Source organism: Lepidochelys olivacea (assembly GCF_965140295.1).
Source record: "Lepidochelys olivacea isolate rLepOli2 genome assembly, chromosome: 9".
Taxonomy (NCBI): Eukaryota; Metazoa; Chordata; order Testudines; family Cheloniidae; genus Lepidochelys; species Lepidochelys olivacea.
In genome coordinates this window covers 86,213,889-86,238,133 of record NC_140419.1, presented here as the reverse complement: position 1 = coordinate 86,238,133, position 24,245 = coordinate 86,213,889, and the positions used below count along the sequence as shown (strand labels likewise).

Sequence of the window (24,245 nt, the reverse complement as noted above, 5' to 3'; positions counted from 1 at the left end):
TCAAGGATGTGCTTTTTTGCTGTCCCCATGAAAACCTGGCCAAAATTATAAGGCTTTGAAAAACTGCAATTTGCACATGCTCATTTGTAGATTTTAGTAGCTGAATTTCCCAAAGATTCCATTTACCCTGGGCATGCCCCAGCTCATGGCTAAGCAGGGCTTTCCCTACAATTGCAGCTCTGGGCTGCGACAAGTTTGGTTGTAGAAGATGGAGGGTGTGTAGTGGCAGAGAGAGAATATCACAGGGAGAGAAAGGACGGTCTCATGGCTAAGGAAATTGAATGCTGCCCTGGAGAACTGGATTCTATCCCTGCTTTTACCACAGAGTTCCTATGTGATGCGAGGCAAGGTGTCACAGAGGTAAATGCTTGAATATCCGTGAAGCACTCAAACACTGTAGTACTGAGCATCACAGAAAAGCCCATAAGGAAATTAATAATTCTGCCCACTGAATTCCCACATCAGAGTTTATTATATCAAAAGAACAAAGGAATAAGAAATTGAAAGAAAACTTAAGAGGAGATATGATAAAGATGTCTTAAATTAAGAACGGCATATTAAGCAAATGGGCCACTCCTTTCTGACCTCTCCTATAATTCAAAGTAGAACTATGAAATTAAAGGCAATCAAGTTGAATGGACAAAGGCAAATATTTTTTTAATTACACAAAATTCATAAATATGTAAAAGCCACTTCTATAGGACATTATTCAACTATAGCATTGTAAGAGTCAAAATGTGATTGCACTTACATATAACAGAAACAGTTGCACAAGCTATGACAAAATTACAAACTGTATCATCCTCATACTTCTGGGCATATGGTAAGACAATAACCAGCTGAAGTCAGCAAGACATTTCTTGCTGTGGCATATTACAGTATTGCAAAAATGGCAAATTGAAGTGCATGCTGGTAGTTTTCTCACCTTACTCTAAAGAGTCCAACATAGGCTGCTAAATCTGAACACAGGATAAAGGACTCAACCTATCTTCGCTGACCTGTTCCAGTAAGGTCTATTATTAAATAGAGAAAGCTGACAATGCGTTTCCCTCCCATTCAAGCAACCAACACTATAGTTATACCATTGTGCTCCAGGTGGTTAGTGTCTCTCAAACTGTGAGGTCCACTAATCTTGAGAGACATCAATCAGGCTTAGTAAACTGAAGAGATACACTGATATTTACCTACAATGCAATTGAAGCTGACTATATAATGAGCACATGGTTAGGAAGTTTCTAATTTGTTAAAATTGCTAGGCTCATTTTAGCTAAGAACTCCGCAAACTGCTCTCTGTCAGTAGTAAATAAAAATACTTTAATTATTGCTATTTATTTTACACTGTGTGTAACTGTGGTAGGTACTTCACAACAACGAGATGACATGGTCGCTGCCCTAAAAAGAGTTTACAATCTATGCCACCTAATGTATTTTTAATTTTATTTAAACTCTAGAGGAGACTCGCATCGTATCCCCTTTTTTAAATCATATACTCAGGGAGATACAATATTATAGGCCCTCTTTACCTCGTAAGTGGAATGTTAGGGCAAATTTTAGTACGTTTCCAGTGTTAAGGTTAATATACACAACTCCTTTAAGTCTTTGTATTTTGCTGGAGCGTCATTTTTCTTTAATAACTGTTACTACATTTGCCTTTCACCTGTTCTCCATGAGTGCTCAAAAATGATTGCCAATGGCTGTGGTATCACCTCCTTCCTTTAGGAACTCAGATGAATTTAATCTAGTGCTACTGATTTAAATATATTTAAGTTACCTATGTGTTCTTTTACCTGCCTCTAGTTGATATTTTAGTTCTAGTTTATACGTATATCACCAGCCTCATGCTTCTTTCATTCTTTTTGCTGAAAGTGTTAAGCACATGCATTGGGAAATTACCTTTTCCTCTTCTAATTGTGCTCACTCCTTATTGAACACTAGTCCTACATTTTCCTCCATACTTTTTGCTCCTAAGTAGCTTCCCCTCTCCCTTCAAACATTTTTTTAATTAAAACCAAGTTTTGGCAATACTACATCATTTTGCCTTTGTCATGTCAACATCATATTTGTTGCTATGTAATCCCATCTTCTGATTTCTCCTGCATTACATTTTTTAGATCACTTCATAATTTCATGTTCCGACTATCTTTTTCTGGACAAATCTCTTTCCTGTGTGTCTCATTTTGTCACAACTGGCCTGATTTCTGCATTAAGTTATACCTGTGTAAATAAAAGAGTAACTCCACTGAAGTCAACGGAGTCACATCAGTATAAACTAGTTAGTGCAAGTGTAAGAGAGAAGAGAATTCAGCAGCTGAATAGGGGAGGTGAAAGTCCTGCATTAGACATGAATCCAGCTGTTAGGGCTCAATTAGGGGAATCAACATTGTTGGTGTCTGTTTTAGTCTTTTCTTAGTATTAATGAAGTGGGATGGGTTTTTTGTTGTTGTTGTAAAACATGAGACTGTTCTCTTGGTTACGTTTCCTGGATCTTGTTAACTCCACATCACAAGAGATCCAAGAAAATACTGAGTAATCAAACCTACAGCAAGTCAACACAAATACAAGATTGCTAGAAAGCCTCTAAATTACCTATTAACATGACTTTAGTACTTTCATTTTCCTTAAAAATTTAGCAATTCTCACTATTACAACAAATCTGGATACACTGATGCTAATATATTTAATTCATTTGAAATAAAAGAAAAGTCATTATTACCTTATAGCCTATAGTCTTGCGATAATAAAGAATTTCTTTTTCCAGAAGCTCAAACAATCGTGGTGGAAAAAACTGGAAATCTTGAATGTTTGGCTGTTTGGGGGGTCGTGGAGCCTTTAAAAATACATATATATTACCGTTACACAATTTTCTATTACTTTCAGTTTCCATTGTCCATACAGTAGCAACGTTTTACACTGTAAAACACATATTGATTTTACTACAAGTTGAAAAGAGTGGTACAGATTAAAAATCGATATTCTTTTACCTTGGGAACTTTTGGTTCACTAACACGCAGGGCTTCTCTAAAATATGCATCCACTGCATAGTTTGCTTTGCGCTCTCGTTTTGGAGGCTCTATCCATTCCATCATACTCAGCTACACACAAACAAACAAATGAAACAGTTTAAATAACTCCAAATATCTTTCTGAAATCACAAAAAAGCAATTAGTCAGTTTGGGTTGAACTAATTAAGATAGTGTCCACCGATAGATGAAAAGTATTTCTATTGTGAGCATTAGTTAAAGCTTATGGTTCAACAGAATTCATGCTACTACAAGGTTCATCACTAAGCCCTGGTCTACACTAGGACTTTAGGTCGAATTTAGCAACGTTAAATCGATTTAAACCTGCACCCGTCCACACAGTGAAGCCCTTTATTTCGACTTAAAGGGCTCTTAAAATCGATTTCCTTACTCCACCCCTGACAAGTGGATTAGCGCTTAAATCGACGTTCCCAGCTCGAATTTGGGGTACTGTGGACACAATTCGATGGTATTGGCCTCCGGGAGCTATCCCAGAGTGCTCCATTCTGACCGCTCTGGACAGCACTCTCAACTCAGATGCACTGGCCAGGTAGACAGGAAAAGAACCGCGAACTTTTGAATCTCATTTCCTGTTTGGCCAGCGTGGCAAGCTGCAGGTGACCATGCAGAGCTCATCAGCACAGGTGACCATGATGGAGTCCCAGAATCGCAAAAGAGCTCCAGCATGGACCGAACGGGAGGTACGGGATCTGATCGCTGTTTGGGGAGAGGAATCCGTGCTATCAGAACTCCGTTCCAGTTTTCGAAATGCCAAAACCTTTGTGAAAATCTCCCAGGGCATGAAGGACAGAGGCCATAACAGGGACCCGAAGCAGTGCCGCGTGAAACTGAAGGAGCTGAGGCAAGCCTACCAGAAAACCAGAGAGGCGAACAGCCGCTCTGGGTCAGAGCCCCAAACATGCCGCTTCTATGATGAGCTGCATGCCATTTTAGGGGGTTCAGCCACCACTACCCCAGCCGTGTTGTTTGACTCCTTCAATGGAGATGGAGGCAATACGGAAGCAGGTTTTGGGGATGAAGAAGATGAGGAGGAGGAGGAGGTTGTAGATAGCTCACAGCAAGCAAGCGGAGAAACCGGTTTTCCCGACAGCCAGGAACTGTTTCTCACCCTAGACCTGGAGCCAGTACCCCCCGAACCCACCCAAGGCTGCCTCCTGGACCCAGCAGGCGGAGAAGGGACCTCTGGTGAGTGTACCTTTTAAAATGCTATACATGGTTTAAAAGCAAGCATGTGAAAGGATTACTTTGCCCTGGCATTTGCGGTTCTCCTAGATGTAGTCCTAAAGCCTTTGCAAAAGGTTTCTGGGGAGGGCAGCCTTATTTCGTCCTTCATGGTAGGACACTATCACTCCAGGCCAGTAACACATACTCGGGAATCACTGTAGAACAAAGAATTGCAGTGTATGTTTGCTGGCATTCAACCAAAATCCGTTCTTTCTCTCTCTGTGTTATCCTCAGGAGAGTGAGATATAATTCATGGTCACCTGGTTGAAATAGGGTGCTTTTCTTCAGGGACACTCAGTATAGCCCATTCCTGCTGGGCTGTTTGCCTGTGGCTGAACAGAAATGTTCCCCGCTGTTAGCCACAGGGAGGGGGGAAGGTTGAGGGGGTAGTCACGCGGTGGGAGGAGGCAAAATGCGACCTTGTAACGAAAGCACATGTGCTATGTATGTAATGTTAACAGCAAGGTTTACCCTGAAAGAGTGTAGCCACTGTTTTATAAAATGTGTCTCTTTAAATACCGCTGTCCCTTTTTTTTTCTCCACCAGCTGGATGTGTTTCAATGATCACAGGATCTTCTCCTTCCCAGAGGCTAGTGAAGCTTAGAAAGAAAAAAAAACGCACTCGAGATGAAATGTTCTCCGAGCTCATGCTGTCCTCCCACACTGACAGAGCACAGACGAATGCGTGGAGGCAAATAATGTCAGAGTGCAGGAAAGCACAAAATGACCGGGAGGAGAGGTGGAGGGCTGAAGAGAGTAAGTGGCGGGCTGAAGAGAGTAAGTGGCGGGCTGAAGACAGGGCTGAAGCTCAAATGTGGCAGCAGCGTGATGAGAGGAGGCAGGATTCAATGCTGAGGCTGCTGCAGGACCAAACCAGAATGCTCCAGTGTATGGTTGAGCTGCAGCAAAGGCAGCTGGAGCACAGACTGCCACTGCTGCCCCTCTGTAACCAACCGCCCTCCTCCCCAAGTTCCATAGCCTCCACACCCAGACGCCCAAGAACGCGGTGGGGGGGCCTCCGGCCAACCAGCCACTCCACAACAGAGGATTGCCCAAAAAAAAGAAGGCTGTCATTCAATAAATTTTAAAGTTGTAAACTTTTAAAGTGCTGTGCTTAAAGTGCTGTGTGGCATTTTCCTTCCCTCCTCCACCACCCCTCCTGGGATACCTTGGTAGTCATCTCCCTATTTGTGTGATGAATGAATAACGAATGCATGACTGTGAAGCAGCAATGACTTTATTGCCTCTGCAAGCGGTGATTAAAGGGAGGAGGGGAGGGTGGTTAGCTTACAGGGAAGTAGAGTGAACCAAGGGGCGGGGGGTTTCATCAAGGAGAAACAAACAGAACTTTCACACTGTAGCCTGGCCAGTCATGAAACTGGTTTTCAAAGCTTCTCTGATGCGTACCGCGCCCTCCTGAGCTCTTCTAACCGCCCTGGTGTCTGGCTGCGCGTAACCAGCAGCCAGGCGATTTGCCTCAATCTCCCACCCCGCCATAAACGTCTCCCCCTTACTCTCACAGATATTGTGGAGCACACAGCAAGCAGTAATAACAGTGGGAATATTGGTTTCGCTGAGGTCTAAGCGAGTCAGTAAACTGCGCCAGCGCGCCTTTAAACGTCCAAATGCACATTCTACCACCATTCTGCACTTGCTCAGCCTGTAGTTGAACAGCTCCTGACCACTGTCCAGGCTGCCTGTGTACAGCTTCATGAGCCATGGCATTAAGGGGTAGGCTGGGTCCCCAAGGATACATATAGGCATTTCAACATCCCCAACAGTTATTTTCTGGTCTGGGAAGAAAGTCCCTTCCTGCAGCTTTTGAAACAGACCAGAGTTCCTGAAGATGCGAGCGTCATGCACCTTTCCCGGCCATCCCACGTTGATGTTGGTGAAACGTCCCTTGTGATCCACCAGAGCTTGCAGCACTATCGAAAAGTACCCCTTGCGGTTTATGTACTCGCCGGCTTGGTGCTCTGGTGCCAAGATAGGGATATGGGTTCCGTCTATAGCCCCACCACAGTTAGGGAATCCCATTGCAGCAAAGCCATCCACTATGACCTGCACATTTCCCAGGGTCACTACCCTTGATATCAGCAGATCTTTGATTGCGTGAGCTACTTGCATCACAGCAGCCCCCACAGTAGATTTGCCCACTCCAAATTGATTCCCAACTGACCGGTAGCTGTCTGGCATTGCAAGCTTCCACAGGGCTATCGCCACTCGCTTCTCAACTGTGAGGGCTGCTCTCATCCTAGTATTCATGCGCTTCAGGGCAGGGGAAAGCAAGTCACAAAGTTCCAGGAAAGTGCCCTTACGCATGCGAAAGTTTCGCAGCCACTGGGAATCGTCCCAGACCTGCAACACTATGCGGTCCCACCAGTCTGGGCTTGTTTCCCGAGCCCAGAATCGGCGTTCCACAGCATGAACCTGCCCTATTAGCACCATGATGCATGCATTGGCAGGGCCCATGCTTTCAGAGAAATCTGTGTCCATGTCCTGATCACTCACGGGACCGCGCTGACGTCGCCTCCTCGCCCGGTATCACGTTGCCATGTTCTGGTGCTGCATATACTGCTGGATAATGCGTGTGGAGGTTGATGTGCTCCTAATTGCCAAAATGAGCTCAGCGGCCTCCATGCTTGCCTTGGTATGGCGTCCGCACAGAAAGAAGGCGCGGAACGATTGTCTGCCGTTGCTCTGACGGAGGGAGGGGCGACTGATGACACGGCTTACAGGGTTGGCTTCAGGGAGCTAAAATCAACAAAGGGTGTGCCTGTACATCAAGGAGTATTTCAGGCAGGACTGCACGGAGGGTTCCAATAAGAAATGGTGCACCAAAGTTATCGTTGTTATTGGAACAAGGAGGTTAGCCTGGCCTCTGATTGATACATGGCTAGATTAACCTCGCTGCGCCTTCTCTGTGACTGACTGCAGTGTGATCTAGACAGGGGAGGAGGAAAATGAGTACAAAACAAATCTGGTCTATTTCTTGTTCTGACCCACTCCATCTATCCTTTACATCTTTGGCTGGCAGCAGACAAAAAAGGCGCGAAATGATTGTCTGCCCTTGCTTTCACGGGGGGAGGGAGGGTGGGAACGGGGTCCTGACGATATGTACCCAGAACCACCCGCGACAATGTTTTAGCCCCATCAGGCATTGGAATATCAACCCAGAATTCCAATGGGCAGCGGAGACTGCGGGAACTGTGGGATAGCTACCCACAGTGCAACGCTCCAGAAGTCGACGCTTGCCTCGGTACTGTGGAAGCGCTCCGCCGAGTTAATGCACTTAATGCACTTAGAGCATTTTCTGTGGGGACACACACACTCGAATATATAAAACCGATTTCAAAAAAACCGACTTCTATAAATTCGACCTAATTTCGTAGTGTAGACATACCCTAAGAGACAAATTCTGATGAAAGCATTTTAAACAAACATACAAAGAGGATTTCACAGGGATATGGAGGTGGGGAAGAATAGGTAAGTAGCCATGTGGAGAAGACAAGGGATGTGGCCCTTCATTCCACCACTACCTCTGCCAAGATATGCTAAAAAAAATCTACATGGAGGGCTGTACCTATGCTTTACTTCTGGGCCTACTCTTACCTCTGGCAGCATTACTCATGCACATGCTATATTCTAAGCAGTAGTAGCTATTGAATGGAAATTTGCCAGAAACACCACAGATATCCAGCAGATAATGCCATATACTAAGGCTACAGCTCAACTCCACCCACTATTGTCTGATACACCACAGGACATAGAGAAGAGAGGTGACAATGTTGTGCTGGCTTTGCTCCTCTCCCTGTGAGTTTTAAGGGACTTTCCAGCAGACATTGTTATTTATCCCCAGTGCATATGCAACTGAGAGCACGACAGAACCTTATATTAGCAAGGTGCATTTTTCTACCATATTTTCAAAAAGTTGTCAACACGGCTTCAAAGAGATCTGAAATATTAATTACCATTTTAGGCTCTGAACCTTCAATGACATCTGCCTGGACAGACTCCTGCACTTTTACAAAGCTCCACCAACGTCAATGAAGCTCTGTGAGAAAGCAAGATTCTACCTATACCGACATCTTTGCAGTACCAGAGCCTCAGGCTGCATTCAAGAATTTGTTAGTGTATATCTCCAAATATCTATCATGGCCAAGCTCTTCAGTAATCACCAGTTTTGGCAACAAATGTTTTTGACAATGGTGAATTAACCGTAATCATACAAACAGGTTCTACAAGATCAATACCACAATTGGTACTGGTTGAGCTGCCTTGTTCCAATTCAGAATAGAAGATACTATCAGGAGTAAAATATAATGCTGAAAAGATTTCCAAAATGGTTTCCCCCACCCCCACTGTTTGGATTTGAAGGTAAGCAAGGAAGCTTAAAGGTGAGAATAAATATATGACATTATTCAACCATGGGAAGAAACTGCCTTGCTATAAAAATATATTTCCTTTGGAGCATAATTTAAATAAGTCAAGGGCCCTTATTTTTGGTTCCTGCTAAGGAGCACTCAACAAAATTTGGTAAGGGGGCACAAAGGTGGCACAAAGCCACCTCAGTCTCATACCCAACCTGCACCGGATGCCTAAGAGGCTGTTAACAACAGATGGGATTTGTGGAGGTGCAGGGAAAATTTGGTCACCAGCCACAAGGAGGGAAGTGGCAGCTGCACACACCACTGGACAATACCCTTATCCTGGGGTGATCCTCTTGTAGCCTGCTAAACAGTTGCCGGAAACCTATACACCACTGGAGTGGTGCAAAACCACCCTAATGCCCGGGAGAATCTGGCCCATGTTCTTTTGAAGTCAATGGGTGTAATTTTTATCTCAGTTACACAGGAATAAAACCAATGTAACTCCAAAGACTTCCAAGAGGAATGAGGCATAATAGAAGTTGTGCCTTAGTCAGATCTACAAGATTTGGGCAATAGCAGCTTTCATCTTCTGCAACGGATGTTTGTAAAGAGTAAGTTTTTTGATAGATGAAACTGATCAATTTTTTTTACTTTTAATAGTACCATAGATAAAGCAAAATTTTAGAAGAGCAAAGTAAAAAATTTTAAGTGAATTCCTAGCCTCTTATTTACAGCTATGGGACTCCCAATGAAATGTTTTTATGCTTGTGAAAATCTGATTCACTCATCACAATTGTAATTAAAGTAAACACATTGCTACATGTACAAGAACACAAAGTCACCTTTTGTTTTTCTCTATAATCTTCACCTTCAAAGTTGTATAAACTCATCTCTGTGTCCATAGTGAAGTTCCTTAAAGAGCTCTCTCCCATTTTTTGCAAACGTTCATTCATTTCAGCTGTCTAAAATAAGGCACAGAGATAAAGTTACCTTTATCAACACATCTGAGATACTCTAAATTCTGTGTTAAGTTTCTAAAAAAAAAATCAGCATCACTCAGTTAAGTTTTCTCCCTTCTTTTTTACTTTCATGCATATTAGTACTCATCTTTCATGAGTAGAAGTAACCATCTCCTTCATTAGGATCTGAAGCACACATTTTATTCCAGTCCTTTGCTCTCGTGCACTGAGACTTCCTATTAAGCTAAGTTTAGTATGCTGTTATGATGTGCCCCAACATCTCCTATACTTTATGCTGGTACCAAATAATTTCAACAAAATTTATGTACAACTCTTCTGAGCTGAAAAGGTTGTTCATTAGCCCACTAAGCTACCTACTGCCATATATAGTTTCAAAAAGCTCTTACATCTATTAAAAAACTGTCATAAGATTTCTGACCAAAAGTTTAACAATACTCACTTCTAAAAGCTTATTTAATGAAACAACAGCGCTAAAACTAACATTAATTTATTTGGACTTGAAAAAAATAACTGCTGCTTTTGGGAGACCTTAAAAATAAAAACTTATGAAATATTAGATTGTAACATATTTAGGTAACTTACTGAGAAGCAGGAAATGAGAGCACAACTAAACAGACCTATCGCTTTTTCCCTTCCAAGATGTTTCCTATTATATAGGAGAAGCGGCAGATAGCTGCTAGTTCAATAAATTCAAATTTTATCAGATTTTTTTTTTTTTTTGTGGATGAGCAACAAAACAAAATTTACAATTTTGAACAGGTTTGGTGATTCCTAACACTTTTCTCTTACAATTATGTTCCAAATTCCAAATGAAACTATGCTCTCACCTTCTTTTCACCTCTTTCCAAAATAGTGGTAATATCTTCCTCTGTCAGTTCACTGTCCTTGGAAGCAAAAACATGTGTGGCTCCATGCCGGATCATCTGCAGCATTTCATCTTTTGCTAGTTTGTTAGACTGCTGATCTATGAGTCTTCCTAGCATCAGAAATACATTGAATGCTTTAAACCAAAAAGGTTAACCCTTCCCATGCCAAGCCCAACCTGAAACACCCTTTCCATCTAGTGAGGATCAGCTTCCCATTTAGCAACACAGGAAGGACAGGGGAGTCGCACACTGAGCTTCAACTGAAATTGCAATGCAATTTTACAGTTCAATATATTACAGAAATGTAAATAAATACAGTACCTACTGACTGTAACTGTCATGGAACACATCTTTTTTTATAGCATGCATATTCAGAGAAGCACCATTCAATAGCTACTTTGCTTTTACTAATTCAGTTTCTTAGGAGTAGGTGCTCTGTCCTGCACTCTTTACTCAGGCAAAACTCCCATTAATGTCAAAGAAAGCTCCATCTGAGTAAGAAGTGAAGAATCAGGACTTTAAATGAATGCTTGCTATTTTACGTTCAATTAATATTCCACTATTACAGACATCGGGCCTGATTCTTCAATGCCTTGCATTTTGTATGGTGAACTCTGTGCAAAGTGAAAGAACCAAATTCTGTCCTCAGATGTGTATACAGTATTTGATACCTTGCTGAATAACTATAGAGTCCAGTCTCAGTTTTATCTCAGCTCTTTCTACAATCCTGTCTTCAACAGTATTGTCAGTGATAAGTCGGAATACACGAACTGGCTTCTTTTGACCAATACGGTGCGCACGATCCTAAACAAAAAAATAAAATAAAAAACCTCTTAGGTAACAGAAACATAGCAGCAATTTGGCTGAAATATCTTAGCACAAGCACCAGAAGAAACTGTCTAACTTCAAATTATTCTAGATTATTTTCTTGGCTTCCTACTTACTATTGAATAAGTATTATGTTTACACAACTGATTTTTTTTTAAAAGCACTATTACTGTAATATTTCTACATACTGGGAAAGATTCTGACTGATCTCAGATACACCAGTGTAAATCTAGAGCAAATGAACGTAAATCCAGAGTAATTCTGATTTCAATCAGCGTAACTGAGTATTGTATTGTATCTAATCTAGCAAATATTGTGGTGATTCAATAGAGAAAATTTACACACCACAAACAAATACGACAAGAAAACAAATATGAAGGAATTTATTCTTCTGTTCGATTTTAAAAAAATCTGCTTTCTAATGGTCCATAAGTCATTGGTACAAGAATTCTGGATTGTGTTACACTAAATCCCTGATACTGGGAGCTGTTCAATATTTTTTTATTTTTTCCCCAAATGCAGAAAAGGGTTGTAATAAATAATAAATTAGAGCATCATACAATACAATAGAAAAATGGCAAATCCCAACTCCCAATGCCAGAGAGATTTAGACATGGTTTTTCTTCTTGTGGTTAAATAGTAGAGTGATTAGAGAACTTACAAATACCTACGATAGACTAACATAATAATTCTTTGTTCCACTGTAATATTTTACATTTGATTCCTTTTAATGCCTCCATCTCCAGCTCTTATGCTGTCCTGCATAATACTAATATAGCAGCCTTCTTCCTAAAAAAAAAAATCTCAGAATACCTCACAAACAATGCACACGTTGCACCACAGAAATTTAGCCTACATCTGCAGCACAATGTAGTAGTCAACATGCTTCACAACAACATGGTGAAAAAGATATTTTCATTAAGAACACCAAAACAAAATCATATAGACAGCGCTATTTGATCTTTAACTTCCATGTGAAACAAACTAGAGGCCTTGGTTGTAATATATCACCCAAAAGAGGATAACTTTTTTTTAAGATCAGGCTTGATCTTTTTTCCACTGATAAGATTATTCCTGGATATCTTTGTGTCCCTATACAGGGGTGGGGCACAACCCAACTGGGTAATAGCGGAACTACCCTAGCCTAGTGCACCTATAGTACTACGTTCCCAGGAAGGGCAAAAAGAGGCCGTGCTGTCCTAGAACAGAGGTAAATGCTTCACTGCACCCTGTAAAAAGGTGGCGGAGATGTTGGTCCAGCACGTGATTTTCCTGGAACACAAGTCAGAATTCTGGCTAAGCCTCTTCTGATGTGGCTCAAAGACAATCTGCCCCTAAAATTGTATATGCCTTTCATCCTTTATGGAGAAGTGTTTTTACAGTCATCGAATTTTGCATTTACTGGAATGACTATTGTCAGTGTTTGTGTGGCAAAATAATACTGCTGTACTATGGTGAGGAAAGTAATTTACGAGATACAATTTCAGTATTTTTTCTTAGATGGGTATTTTTGGGGGGCAAGGAATTTGCCATTTCTTCCATAATTCAGGTTTCAACAACATTTTCATCAAACTGCACACTTTTTGGAATTATCTATAAATACTAAAGCGGAAAACTCTGCAAATAGCCATTTTTACAGGAGAAGATTATTTTTCCAAAACTACACTTTCGAACCAGAATGAGGATTTAAGGGTTCCCCCTCCCTTTTGTTAACAGATACTTGAAAATGGCATGACTCAACATGGAACTTGCTTTTCTTCCCCCCCAACCCCCCCTTTAATCCACTTTAACAAATCTGTAACGCTGGAAAAGTACTACCACTATATTCCTTCATAAGCCTTTGAGTTCTATCATATGTATTATTTTATATGGATAACTGGGCGGGGGAACGGGGACAGGGACCTTGGGATGCATTAAAAGATTACTCACCATAGCCTGCAGATCCACTTGTGGATTCCAGTCTGAATCATAGAGAATAACCACATCAGCAGTTGCCAGATTAATCCCCAGACCTCCTGCCCTGGTACTGAGCATAAAAATGAATTTGCTACTGTTGGGAGCATTAAAGGTGTCTATTGCTTCCTAAAAGAAAATAGAAACTCATTAAGATAGCAGAATCCTCAAATAAATGATTTTATTAGTGACTTTCTTTGGTGTCTATATACTATACCAACAACTTTAAAAGGCCAGGTTTGCATAGGCAAGCCAAATAATTTCTCAGTCAATATAATGAAATGTTTCATCATCATAAAAAAGTAAAGCCCCACAAGTCCTACACTGTGGCCCTGACCTTGCAATTTACAATAGACAAGCACACCACTACACACAGATGGAGCCTGAAAAGTCAGCAGGGCTCTGCACAGCCACAATAGCCTACTGCATACTGTAAAATTATAAGATTCCCTTTATGACAGGTTTCAGAGTAACAGCCGTGTTAGTCTGTATTCGCAAAAAGAAAAGGAGTACTTGTGGCACCTTAGAGACTAACCAATTTATTTGAGCATGAGCTTTTGTGAGCTACAGCTCACTTCATCGGATGCATACCGTGGAAACTGCAGCAGACATTATATACACACAGAGATCATGAAACAATACCTCCTCCCACCCCACTCTCCTGCTGGTAATAGCTTATCTAAAGTGATCATCAAGTTGGGCCATTTCCAGCACAAATCCAGGTTTTCTCACCCTCCACCGCCCCACACATAAACTCACTCTCCTGCTGGTAATAGCCCATCCAAAGTGACAACTCTCTTCACAATGTGCATGATAATCAAGGTGGGCCATTTCCTGCATAAATCCAGGTTCTCTCACCCCCTCACCCCCCTCCAAAAACCACACACACAAACTCACTCTCCTGTTGGTAATAGCTCATCCAAAATGACCACTCTCCCTACAATGTGCATGGTAATCAAGGTGGGCCATTTCCAGCACAAATCCAGGCTCTCTCACCCCCCCCAACCCCCCCCTTTTTTTTTCCCGGGACACACACACACACACACAAACTCACTCTCCTGCTGGCAATAGCTCATCCAAACTGACCACTCTCCAAGTTTAAATCCAAGTTAAACCAGAACGTCTGGGGGGGGGGGTAGGAAAAAACAAGAGGAAATAGGCTACCTTGCATAATGACTTTAGCCACTCCCAGTCTCTATTTAAGCCTAAATTAATAGTATCCAATTTGCAAATGAATTCCAATTCAGCAGTTTCTCGCTGGAGTCTGGAGACACACCCCTGGAACCCCGACCTGGGATATTCTATCTACTACCCAAGATCCATAAACCTGGAAATCCTGGGCGCCCCATCATCTCAGGCATTGGCACCCTGACAGCAGGATTGTCTGGCTATGTAGACTCCCTCCTCAGGCCCTACGCTACCAGCACTCCCAGCTACCTTTGAGACACCACTGACTTCCTGAGGAAACTTCAATCCATCAGCGATCTTCCTGATAACACCATCCTGGCCACTATGGATGTAGAAGCCCTCTACACCAACATTCCACACAAAGATGGACTACAAGCCGTCAAGAACACTATCCCCGATAATGTTACGGCTAACCTGGTGGCTGAACTTTGTGACTTTGTCCTTACCCATAACTATCTTACATTTGGGAACAATGTATACCTTCAGATCAGCGGCACTGCTACGGGTACCCGCATGGCCCCACAGTATGCCAACATTTTTATGGCTGATTTAGAACAACGCTTCCTCAGCTCTCATCCCCTAAAGCCCCTACTCTACTTGCGCTATATTGATGACATCTTCATCATCTGGACCCATGGAAAAGAAGCCCTTGAGGAATTCCACCATGATTTCAACAATTTCCATCCCACCATCAACCTCAGCCTGGTCCAGTCCACACAAGAGATCCACTTCCTGGACACTACAGTGCTAATAAACAATGGTCACATAAACACGACCCTATACCGGAAACCTACTGACCGCTATTCCTACTTACATGCCTCCAGCTTTCACCCTGACCACACCACACGATCCATCGTCTACAGCCAAGCTCTGCGATACAACCGCATTTGCTCCAACCCCTCAGACAGAGACAAACACCTACAAGATCTCTGTCAAGCTTTCTTACAACTACAATACCCACCTGCGGAAGTGAAGAAACAGATTGATAGAGCCAGAAGAGTTCCCAGAAGTCACCTACTACAGGACAGGCCTAACAAAGAAAATAACAGAACACCACTAGCCGTCACCTTCAGCCCAACTAAAACCCCTCCAACGCATTATTAAGGTTCTACAACCTATCCTAAAGGATGACCCAACACTCTCACAAATCTTGGGAGACAGGCCAGTCCTTGCCAACAGACAGCCCCGCAACCTGAAGCAAATACTCACCAACAACCACATACCACACAACAGAACCACTAACCCAGGAACTTATCCTTGCAACAAAGCCCGTTGCCAACTGTGCCCACATATCTATTCAGGGGACACCATCACAGGGCCTAATAACATCAGCCACACTATCAGATGCTCGTTCACCTGCACATCCACCAATGTGATATATGCCATCATGTGCCAGCAATGCCCCTCTGCCATGTACATTGGTCAAACTGGACAGTCTCTACGTAAAAGAATAAATGGACACAAATCAGATGTCAAGAATTATAACATTCATAAAGCAGTCGGAGAACACTTCAATCTCTCTGGTCACGCAATCACAGAAGTAAAGGTCGCTATCTTAAAACAAAAAAACTTCAAATCCAGACTCCAGCGAGAAACTGCTGAATTGGAATTCATTTGCAAATTGGATACTATTAATTTAGGCTTAAATAGAGACTGGGAGTGGCTAAGTCATTATGCAAGGTAGCCTATTTCCCCTTGTTTTTTCCTACCCCCCCCCAGACGTTCTGGTTTAACTTGGATTTAAACTTGGAGAGTGGTCAGTTTGGATGAGCTATTGCAAGCAGGAGAGTGAGTTTGTGTGTATATGGGGGTGGGGGGGTGAGAAAACCTGGATTTGTGCTGGAAATGGCCCACCTTGATTATCATACACATTGTAGGGAGAGTGGTCACTTTGGATGAGCTATTACCAGCAGGAGAGTGAGTTTGTGTGTGTGGTTTTTGGAGGGGGGTGAGGGGGTGAGAGAACCTGGATTTATGCAGGAAATGGCCCACCTTGATTATCATGCACATTGTGAAGAGAGTTGTCACTTTGGATGGGCTATTACCAGCAGGAGAGTGAGTTTATGTGTGGGGCGGTGGAGGGTGAGAAAACCTGGATTTGTGCTGGAAATGGCCCAACTTGATGATCACTTTAGATAAGCTATTACCAGCAGGAGAGTGGGGTGGGAGGAGATATTGTTTCATGAGCTCTGTGTGTATATAATGTCTGCTGCAGTTTCCACGGTATGCATCCGATGAAGTGAGCTGTAGCTCACGAAAGCTCATGCTCAAATAAATTGGTTAGTCTCTAAGGTGCCACAAGTACTCCTTTTCTTTTTGACGATTCCCTTACCAATTCCTACATTCCCAACCAATTATTGTAAGTATGTACATCAGGTTACCTATTCATTTTCAGCCCACTTTTCTATTTTTCTAAAAGTTAAACATATTCAGAGTATATTAATATTTCCTCAGATTTTCCAAAAAAAAAAAAAAAAAAAGAGTTAATAGTACTGTAGCAGACCTTACGTTTGTCCTTAGGCAAATCTAGAGACTTTACTTTCAAATTGCATGCAGGTATCCAATGACAGGGTTTGCCCAACTCTAAATAACTAGCTTAAATAATGAAGCAGTCCTTGCTAACACATCTCACCTCTCTTTCTTCATGAGGCGTCTGTCCATCTAGTCGGCAGTACTCATAACCACGCCACATGCAATAATCCTCCAAAATATCCAGTAAGCGGGTCATCTGGCTAAAAATGAGAACTCTGGAGCCTGACAGATTGGTACAGAAAACAAAGTAATTTTAATATAAATCTTATCACAGAACCAAACAGGAATAGGTTAAGTGCACAGAAAGAATTAATGTGAAATACAGTACCAGGTTTACATAATATTCCTCCCTAACTGATGATCAGTTTATTCAAACGGTTCTATTTTTTTTTTGGTAAGTTTATTTTTCAATAATTGATTTTAAACTCCTATTATGCAATTTTTTCAATAAGGGTCATTTTTACATTTATACAACAGTATCCAGATAGCAACTGAAGAAATGAAAGAACATTCTTAAAGACTGGTTTCAGAGTAACAGCCGTGTTAGTCTGTATTCGCAAAAAGAAAAGGAGTACTTGTGGCACCTTAGAGACTAACCAATTTATTTGAGCATGAGCTTTCATGAGCTACAGCTCAATGAAGTGAGCTGTAGCTCATGAAAGCTCATGCTCAAATAAATTGGTTAGTCTCTAAGGTGCCACAAGTACTCCTTTTCTTTATTCTTAAAGACTGTAACAGAAACACTAGATCCCCCATACAAGAACCATTTTTCAAAAAAAGATGGAGATTACTAGTCCCCCTCCCATGTATGCACTGTGGTGAATTTACGGTTTGTTTGGGTTTTTTTAAATAGGGCTTCTACCAAAAACTTAAAATCCATTAAATTCTGCATTCTCTGCCCCACATATTGTACCGACATTCCATCAGTTAAGTGATGTTTTTTAATCAGAAAAATATCAGGCAGCAAAAACATACAGCACAACAGCACACAAAATTCCATTGTCAATATATGTAAAAGCAGTGGTGGAAGAGACCCATTATGTTTGGAGCTTGAACAAAATCTAATATACAAAAGTTTATTCAAGCCTACTATGACTCCAGCCAGTCTATGCAACCACAAAAACCAGCACTCTGAACAGGACCTGGCTCTCCAATTCTTGTCAACTCCCATGGAAGCCTATTGGCCTACAAGCCATATCAAACATTAACCTGACAGGTGGTCAGAAAGTCTGGTCTCTCCCGACATATCCCCTTCTCATCTCCCAAACTGCCCGGCTCTTCATGGCTTCCTATTCCACTCTTAATTTTCTTAACTATTTTCATTTCTTTCCCTCCCATCTTACCCCTCTTCATCATTTCCTAACTGTGAAGTTCTCCCTTCCTCTATGCCTTGCCTGCCACTTAGAAAGTCCACAAAACCCTTTTAGTTTGTAACAAATACGACTTTGTAAGTGGGAATGATTTTTAAACTGAGCCATTTTATTTGTTATTAATACTATTCATACAGCTATTGTCCTATAGCTTCCACTCACCCTGTTCTTTGAGTTTTGCCAGCAGTTTATCCAGAGCTACCATTTTACCACTGTTATTGACAAGATGCATGTCAGTAGTATAAGGAGGTCCAGGTTCAGCACCATCAAATAGGTATGGATGGTTGCAGCACTTTCGCAACTGCATCAAAATATTCAACAGCCGCATCTTATCCATTTTCCCAGCGGAATTTAGAATGTCAATATCTTTCATCAGGATCCTTGTATACCTGAAGTTTTACAGGCAATAAATAAGAAGTTTACAGCCTCTAGTTTGTGCACATTTAAAACACAAGTAAATCTCTAAAACGTCCTGGGGTTGCTACGCTTTTTTGTTTGGTTGGTTTTTTTTAAGCTGGATAATGACAACATCCACTGTTACATTATGTAGGATTTGACAAAAATTAGAAGGGACATAAATTCTTATGCTCCAGTATGTAAGTCAACATCTGACTAAAAAAAGTTCCCCATACAAACAGGTTATTCCATAATTATTAGCCATGAGGTTTCTTGCATTTCTTCTGAGGCATCCAGTTAAGGCCACTGTCTGTCAGCTTTTGGATTAGATGGACAACTGGGTCTGATCTTGAGAAATTCCTGTTTTCCCATCACTATGTTTGAAAGCTACATAAAAAGAAATGGATGAAAAAGTTCTTTTTAAAAAAAAAAAAAAAAAATAACCAAAACCCTTTCTCCATTTCACACCTCTGCACAATTGCATCATGTTTCTATTTTAGATCTAGTTCTACTCCTGTTACTGTAAATGCACTTTTGGCAGGTACTGGGGAAAAACATTAATGTAAGCTGCCCCCTAAAAGAAGGGCAGGAGAATCAAGTCAGCATGTTAGCACATAATTAAGATAAGCCCACCCTGCATCAACAAAAGAGTGAAACTGACTAGACACACTTTATTAAATGCACAAGTTTTTTTTTTTTAAAAAAAAAGCCTTGACAAAAATAGAGAAAAAAAAATTTTTTTCTCTAGTTCCTTTTAGTTTCAGTAATATTGTGGGGGTTTTTTTAACTAGCAGATACAAATATTTCTGGTGGAAATGTGCTTTTCTAATTAACCAAGTCCCTTTATATGCTGACCATACCTGTGGTAGAGACATGGCTATAAAAAATAAAAGAAAAATATACTGAATCTGATATAAAGTACTCTATTATTAGTTATAATTTAGAGCAATTTTACATTAACGTAAATAACTCACCATTCTCTCTGCATTTTACTGAGCCCAAGGTAAATCTTTACTTCCTTTTTCGGAGGCAAGCTCTTTTCTACTTCAGCTTTTATACGACGTAACAAAAAAGGCTTCAAAACCTACAAAATAAGATGTCTGTGCAAACTATTTATAAATACAAGACTGCTTCAAATGGGAGATTAATTGGCTTGATCCTGCAGCATTTGCTCAGCTCAAATTCTGAGCAACTCATATTGCTCCCACAGTGACCCCATCAGACCGGCTCTGATGCAGCCTCCATCTGAGTAAAAAAATTAAGCTGTCCACTGGGTTCCAACAGCTAGCTAAGTTCATGCAGGGAGTGGGAAGGACTTTAGAAAGGGTGCTGTAGATTTTCCCAGAGGTACTTATTCAGAAAACTGCCACCTACATGCTCCCTATGACATTTAGGCCAGCTGATGTAGGGCAGATGACTGTCCTATCTCTCCACAGAGCAGCAAAGTGGGAACCACCCCTCCTATATCTTCAGAGATAACTTAATCACCACACAAAGTATAGAAGCACAGGTGCTAACTGTCTTAAGAAATGCTGTTGAGCAGAAGAGAGAGCTACATCAAAGTCATTTCTATAGGCCTCTCTGGATCAAGTTGTTAGGCCTGGTCTACACTACGAGTTTATGTCTGATTGAGTTTATGTCTGGTTGATCAAATTAACCCTGCACCCGTCCACACAACGAAGCCATTTTTTTCAACATAAAAGACTCTTAAAACCCATTTCGGTACCCCTCCCCAACGAGGGGATTCGCGCTGAAATCGACATCGCCTTTTCGAATTAGGGTTAATGTGGATGCAATTCGAAGGTATTGGCCTCCAGGAGCTATCCCACAGTGCACGTGACCGCTCTGGACAGCACTCTGAACTCGGATGCACTGGCCAGGTGTACAGGAAAAGCCCCAGGAACTTTTGAATCTCATTTCCTGTTTGGCCAGGCGAGCTCATCAGCACAGGTGACCATGCAGTCCCAGAATCAAAAAGAGCTCCAGCATGGACCGAACGGGAGGTATTGGATCTGATCGCTGTATGGGGAGAGGAATCCGTGCTATCAGAACTACATTCCAAAAGACGAAATGCCAAAACATTTCAAAAAAATCTCCAAGGCCATGAGGTACAGAGACTACAGCAGGGGCGCAACACAGTGCCACGTGAAACTTAAGGAGCCCAGAAAAGCATACCAGAAAACCAAAGAATCAAACGAACGCTCCGGGACAGAGCCCCAGACATGCTGCTTCTACGCTGAGCTGCATGCAATCCTATGGGGGGCCGCCACCACTACCCCACCCCTGTCTGTGGACTCCGATGATGGGGTACTCTCCACCATGCCTGAAGATTTTGTGGACAGGAAAGATGAGGAGGAGGACAAGCTTGAGGAGAGCACACAGCACACCTTTCTCCCCGACAGCCAGGATGTTTTTATCACCCTGACTGAAATACCCTCGCAACCCAACGAAGCCGGAAAAGGGACCTCTGGTGAGTGTACCTTTTTAAATATAATACATGTTATAAAAGCAAGCGTTTTTTAATTATTAAGTAGCCCTGAGGACTTGGGATGCATTCGTGGCCAGTACAGATACTGGAAAAGTCTTAACATGTCATAGAATATCAGGGTTGGAAGGGACCTCAGGAAATCATCTAGTCCAACCCCCTGCTCAAAGCAGGGCCAATCCCCAACTAAATCATCCCAGCCAGGGCTTTGTCAAGCCTGACCTTAAAAACTTCTAAGGAAGGAGATTCCACCACCTCCCTAGGTAACGCATTCCAGTGTTTCACCACCCTCCTAGTGAAAAAGTTTTTCCTAATATCCAACCTAAACCTCCCCCACTGCAAACTTGAGACCATTACTCCTTGTTCTGTCATCTGCTACCACTGAGAACAGTCTAGAGCCATCCTCTTTGGAACCCCCTTTCAGGTAGGTGAAAGCAGCTATCAAAATCCCCCCTCATTCTTCTCTTCCGCAGACTAAATAATCCCAGTTCCCTCAGCCTCTCCTCATAACTCATGTGTTCCAGTCCCCTAATCATTTTTGTTGCCCTCCGCTGGACTCTTTCCAATTTTTCCACATCCTTCTTGTAGTGTGGGGCCCAAAACTGGACACAGTACTCCAGATGAGGCCTCACCAGTGTCAAATAGAGGGGAACGATCACGTCCCTCGATCTGCTGGCAATGCCCCTACTTATACATCCCAAAATGCCATTGGCCTTCTTGGCAACAAGGGCACACTGTTGACTCATATGCAACTTCTCGTCCACTGTAACCCCTAGGTCCTTTTCTGCAGAACTGCTGCCGAGCCATTCAGTCCCTAGTCTGTAGCGGTGCATGGGATTCTTCCGTCCTAAGTGCAGGACTCTGCACTTGTCCTTGTTGAACCTCATCAGATTTCTTTTGGCCCAATCCTCCAATTTGTCTAAGTCCCTCTGTATCCTATCCCTACCCTCCAGCGGATCTACCTCTCCTCCCAGTTTAGTGTCATCTGCAAACTCGCTGAGGGTGCAATCCACACCATCCTCCAGATCGTTTATGAAGATATTGAACAAAACCGGCCCCAGGACCGACCCTTGGGGCACTCCACTTGATACCGGCTGCCAACTAGACATGGGAATGGAGCAGAAATCCTCTAGGGACATCTCCATGAAGCTCTTCTGGAGGTACTCTAAAAGCCTTTGCAGAAGGTTTCTGGGAAGAGCAGCCTTATTCCGTCCTCCATGGTAGGACACTTTACCACACCATGCTAGTAGCAAGTAATCTGGTATCATTGCATGACAAAGCCTGGCAGCGTACGGTGCTGGTGTTTGCTGGCATTCAAGCAACACCCATTCTTTATCTCTCTCTGTTCTCTTCAGGAGAGTGATATCGTTCATGGTAACCTGATTGAAATAGGGGAATTTAATTAAGGAGAGATTCAGAGGTGGCCATTCCTACTGGGCTGTTTGCCTGTGGCTGAAAAGAAATCCTCCCCGCAGTTAACCACGGGGCGGGGGGGGAATGGCACTGAGCTGTTTGTGTTTGGCTAGCGGGGATAGCGGGGAGGGGTAAAGCGATCATCCCAGAGAATTGGGGGGGTTACTTTGGTTTCTGCTGCTGCACGTTAACAGGAAACCCGCAGCACTGAATGGCCAACTCAACGTGCTTTGCTTAGTATGGGAGAGGAGGGCACTCCTGTTATGAAGGTTGCAGAAGCCGAAAGACTATGGCTTATCATGGCAGCCTGCAAGCCGAATTCTGTTGCCCGGCACTGCGTGTGTGATCTCTAACACCAAAGCCACAGGCATTTAATGTAAGATGCAAAATGCGACCTTGTAACAAAATCACACGTGCTATGTAATGTGAATAGTGCTGTTCACCATGAAGGAGTATAGCCATTGTTCTGTAAAACATATCTTTTTAAATACTTCACTCCCTTTTTTTCCTCCAGCAGCTGCAAATGTTTCAAGCCTCCATCCCAAAGGCTATCTCAGATAAGGCAGCAAAAAAACCACACACGCAATGAAATGTTCTCTGAGCTCATGCAGTTGCCCAGCACTGACAGAGCTCAGCAGAATGCGTGGAGGGACACAATGGCAGAGTACAGGAAAGTGGCCGATGAACAGGAGGAGAGGTGGCGGCAGGAAGATCAGAGGAGGCATGAGGCAACGCTGGGGCTATTGTGGGATCAAACGGACATGCTCCAGCGTCTGGTGGAGGTTCATGAACGGCAGCAGGATCACAGACTGCCGCTGCAGCCCCTGTTTAACTGCCCTCCCTCCTCCCCAAGTTCCATAGCGTCCTCATCAGACGCCCAAGAACGCGGGGAGGGAGGCTCTGGGCACCAACCACTCCACCCTAGTGGACAGCCCAAGCAACAGAAGGCTGTCATTCAAGAAGTTTTGAAGTGGCCTTTTCCTTCCCTCCTACCCTCCTCCCACACCCCACCTGGGCTACCTTGTGAGTTATCTCCCTATTTTTATAATCAATTAATAAAGAATACACTTTTTTAAAAGATAGTGACTTTATTTCCTTTGCAAGCAAGCTGTGATCTAAGGGGGGAGGACAGGTGGCTTACAGGGAATTTAGAGGCAACCAAGGGGGCAGGTTTTCATCAAGGAGAAACAAACAGAACTGTCACACAGTACCCTGGCCAGTCATGAAACAGGTTTTCAAAGCTTCTCTGATGTGCAGCACTTCCTGCTGTGCTCTTCTAACTGCCGTGGTGTCTGGCTGCGTGTAATCAGTGGCCAGGCGATTTGCATCAACCTCCCACCCCGCCATAAACGTCTCCCCTTTATTCTCACAGAGATTGTGGAGCACAGAGCAAGCAGCAATAACAATGGGAATATTGGTTTCACTGAGGTCTGAGCGACTCAGTAAACTGTGCCAGCGACCCTTTAAACGTCCAAATGCACACTCTACCACCATTCTGCACTTGCTCAGCCTGTAGTTGAACAGCCCCTTACTACTGTCCACAGAGCCTGTGTACAGCTTCACGAGCCAGGGCATTAAGGGGTAGGCTGGGTCCCCAAG

At 42.7% G+C, this 24,245-nt stretch overlaps 1 protein-coding gene across 3 annotated transcripts in view; it reads right to left on the bottom strand.

Annotated features, from left to right (window-relative positions):
* SMARCA1 (SNF2 related chromatin remodeling ATPase 1) overlaps positions 1-24,245 on the bottom strand; it is a 74,372-nt gene that overhangs the window by 20,018 nt on the left and 30,109 nt on the right. For all 3 annotated transcript variants that reach the window (XR_014713168.1, XM_084640290.1, XM_084640291.1), the window contains exons 10-18: positions 19,723-19,832; positions 18,515-18,741; positions 17,083-17,204; positions 13,239-13,391; positions 11,153-11,285; positions 10,443-10,591; positions 9,478-9,597; positions 2,982-3,092; positions 2,714-2,827 (exon numbers count right to left, since the gene is read on the bottom strand). Coding sequence is in view for 2 of the 3 variants with exons in the window: in XM_084640290.1 (XP_084496416.1) it covers positions 2,714-2,827; positions 2,982-3,092; positions 9,478-9,597; positions 10,443-10,591; positions 11,153-11,285; positions 13,239-13,391; positions 17,083-17,204; positions 18,515-18,741; positions 19,723-19,832 (1,239 nt within the window). In the remaining variant the exon portion in view is untranslated. The remainder of the gene's footprint in view (positions 1-2,713; positions 2,828-2,981; positions 3,093-9,477; positions 9,598-10,442; positions 10,592-11,152; positions 11,286-13,238; positions 13,392-17,082; positions 17,205-18,514; positions 18,742-19,722; positions 19,833-24,245) is intronic.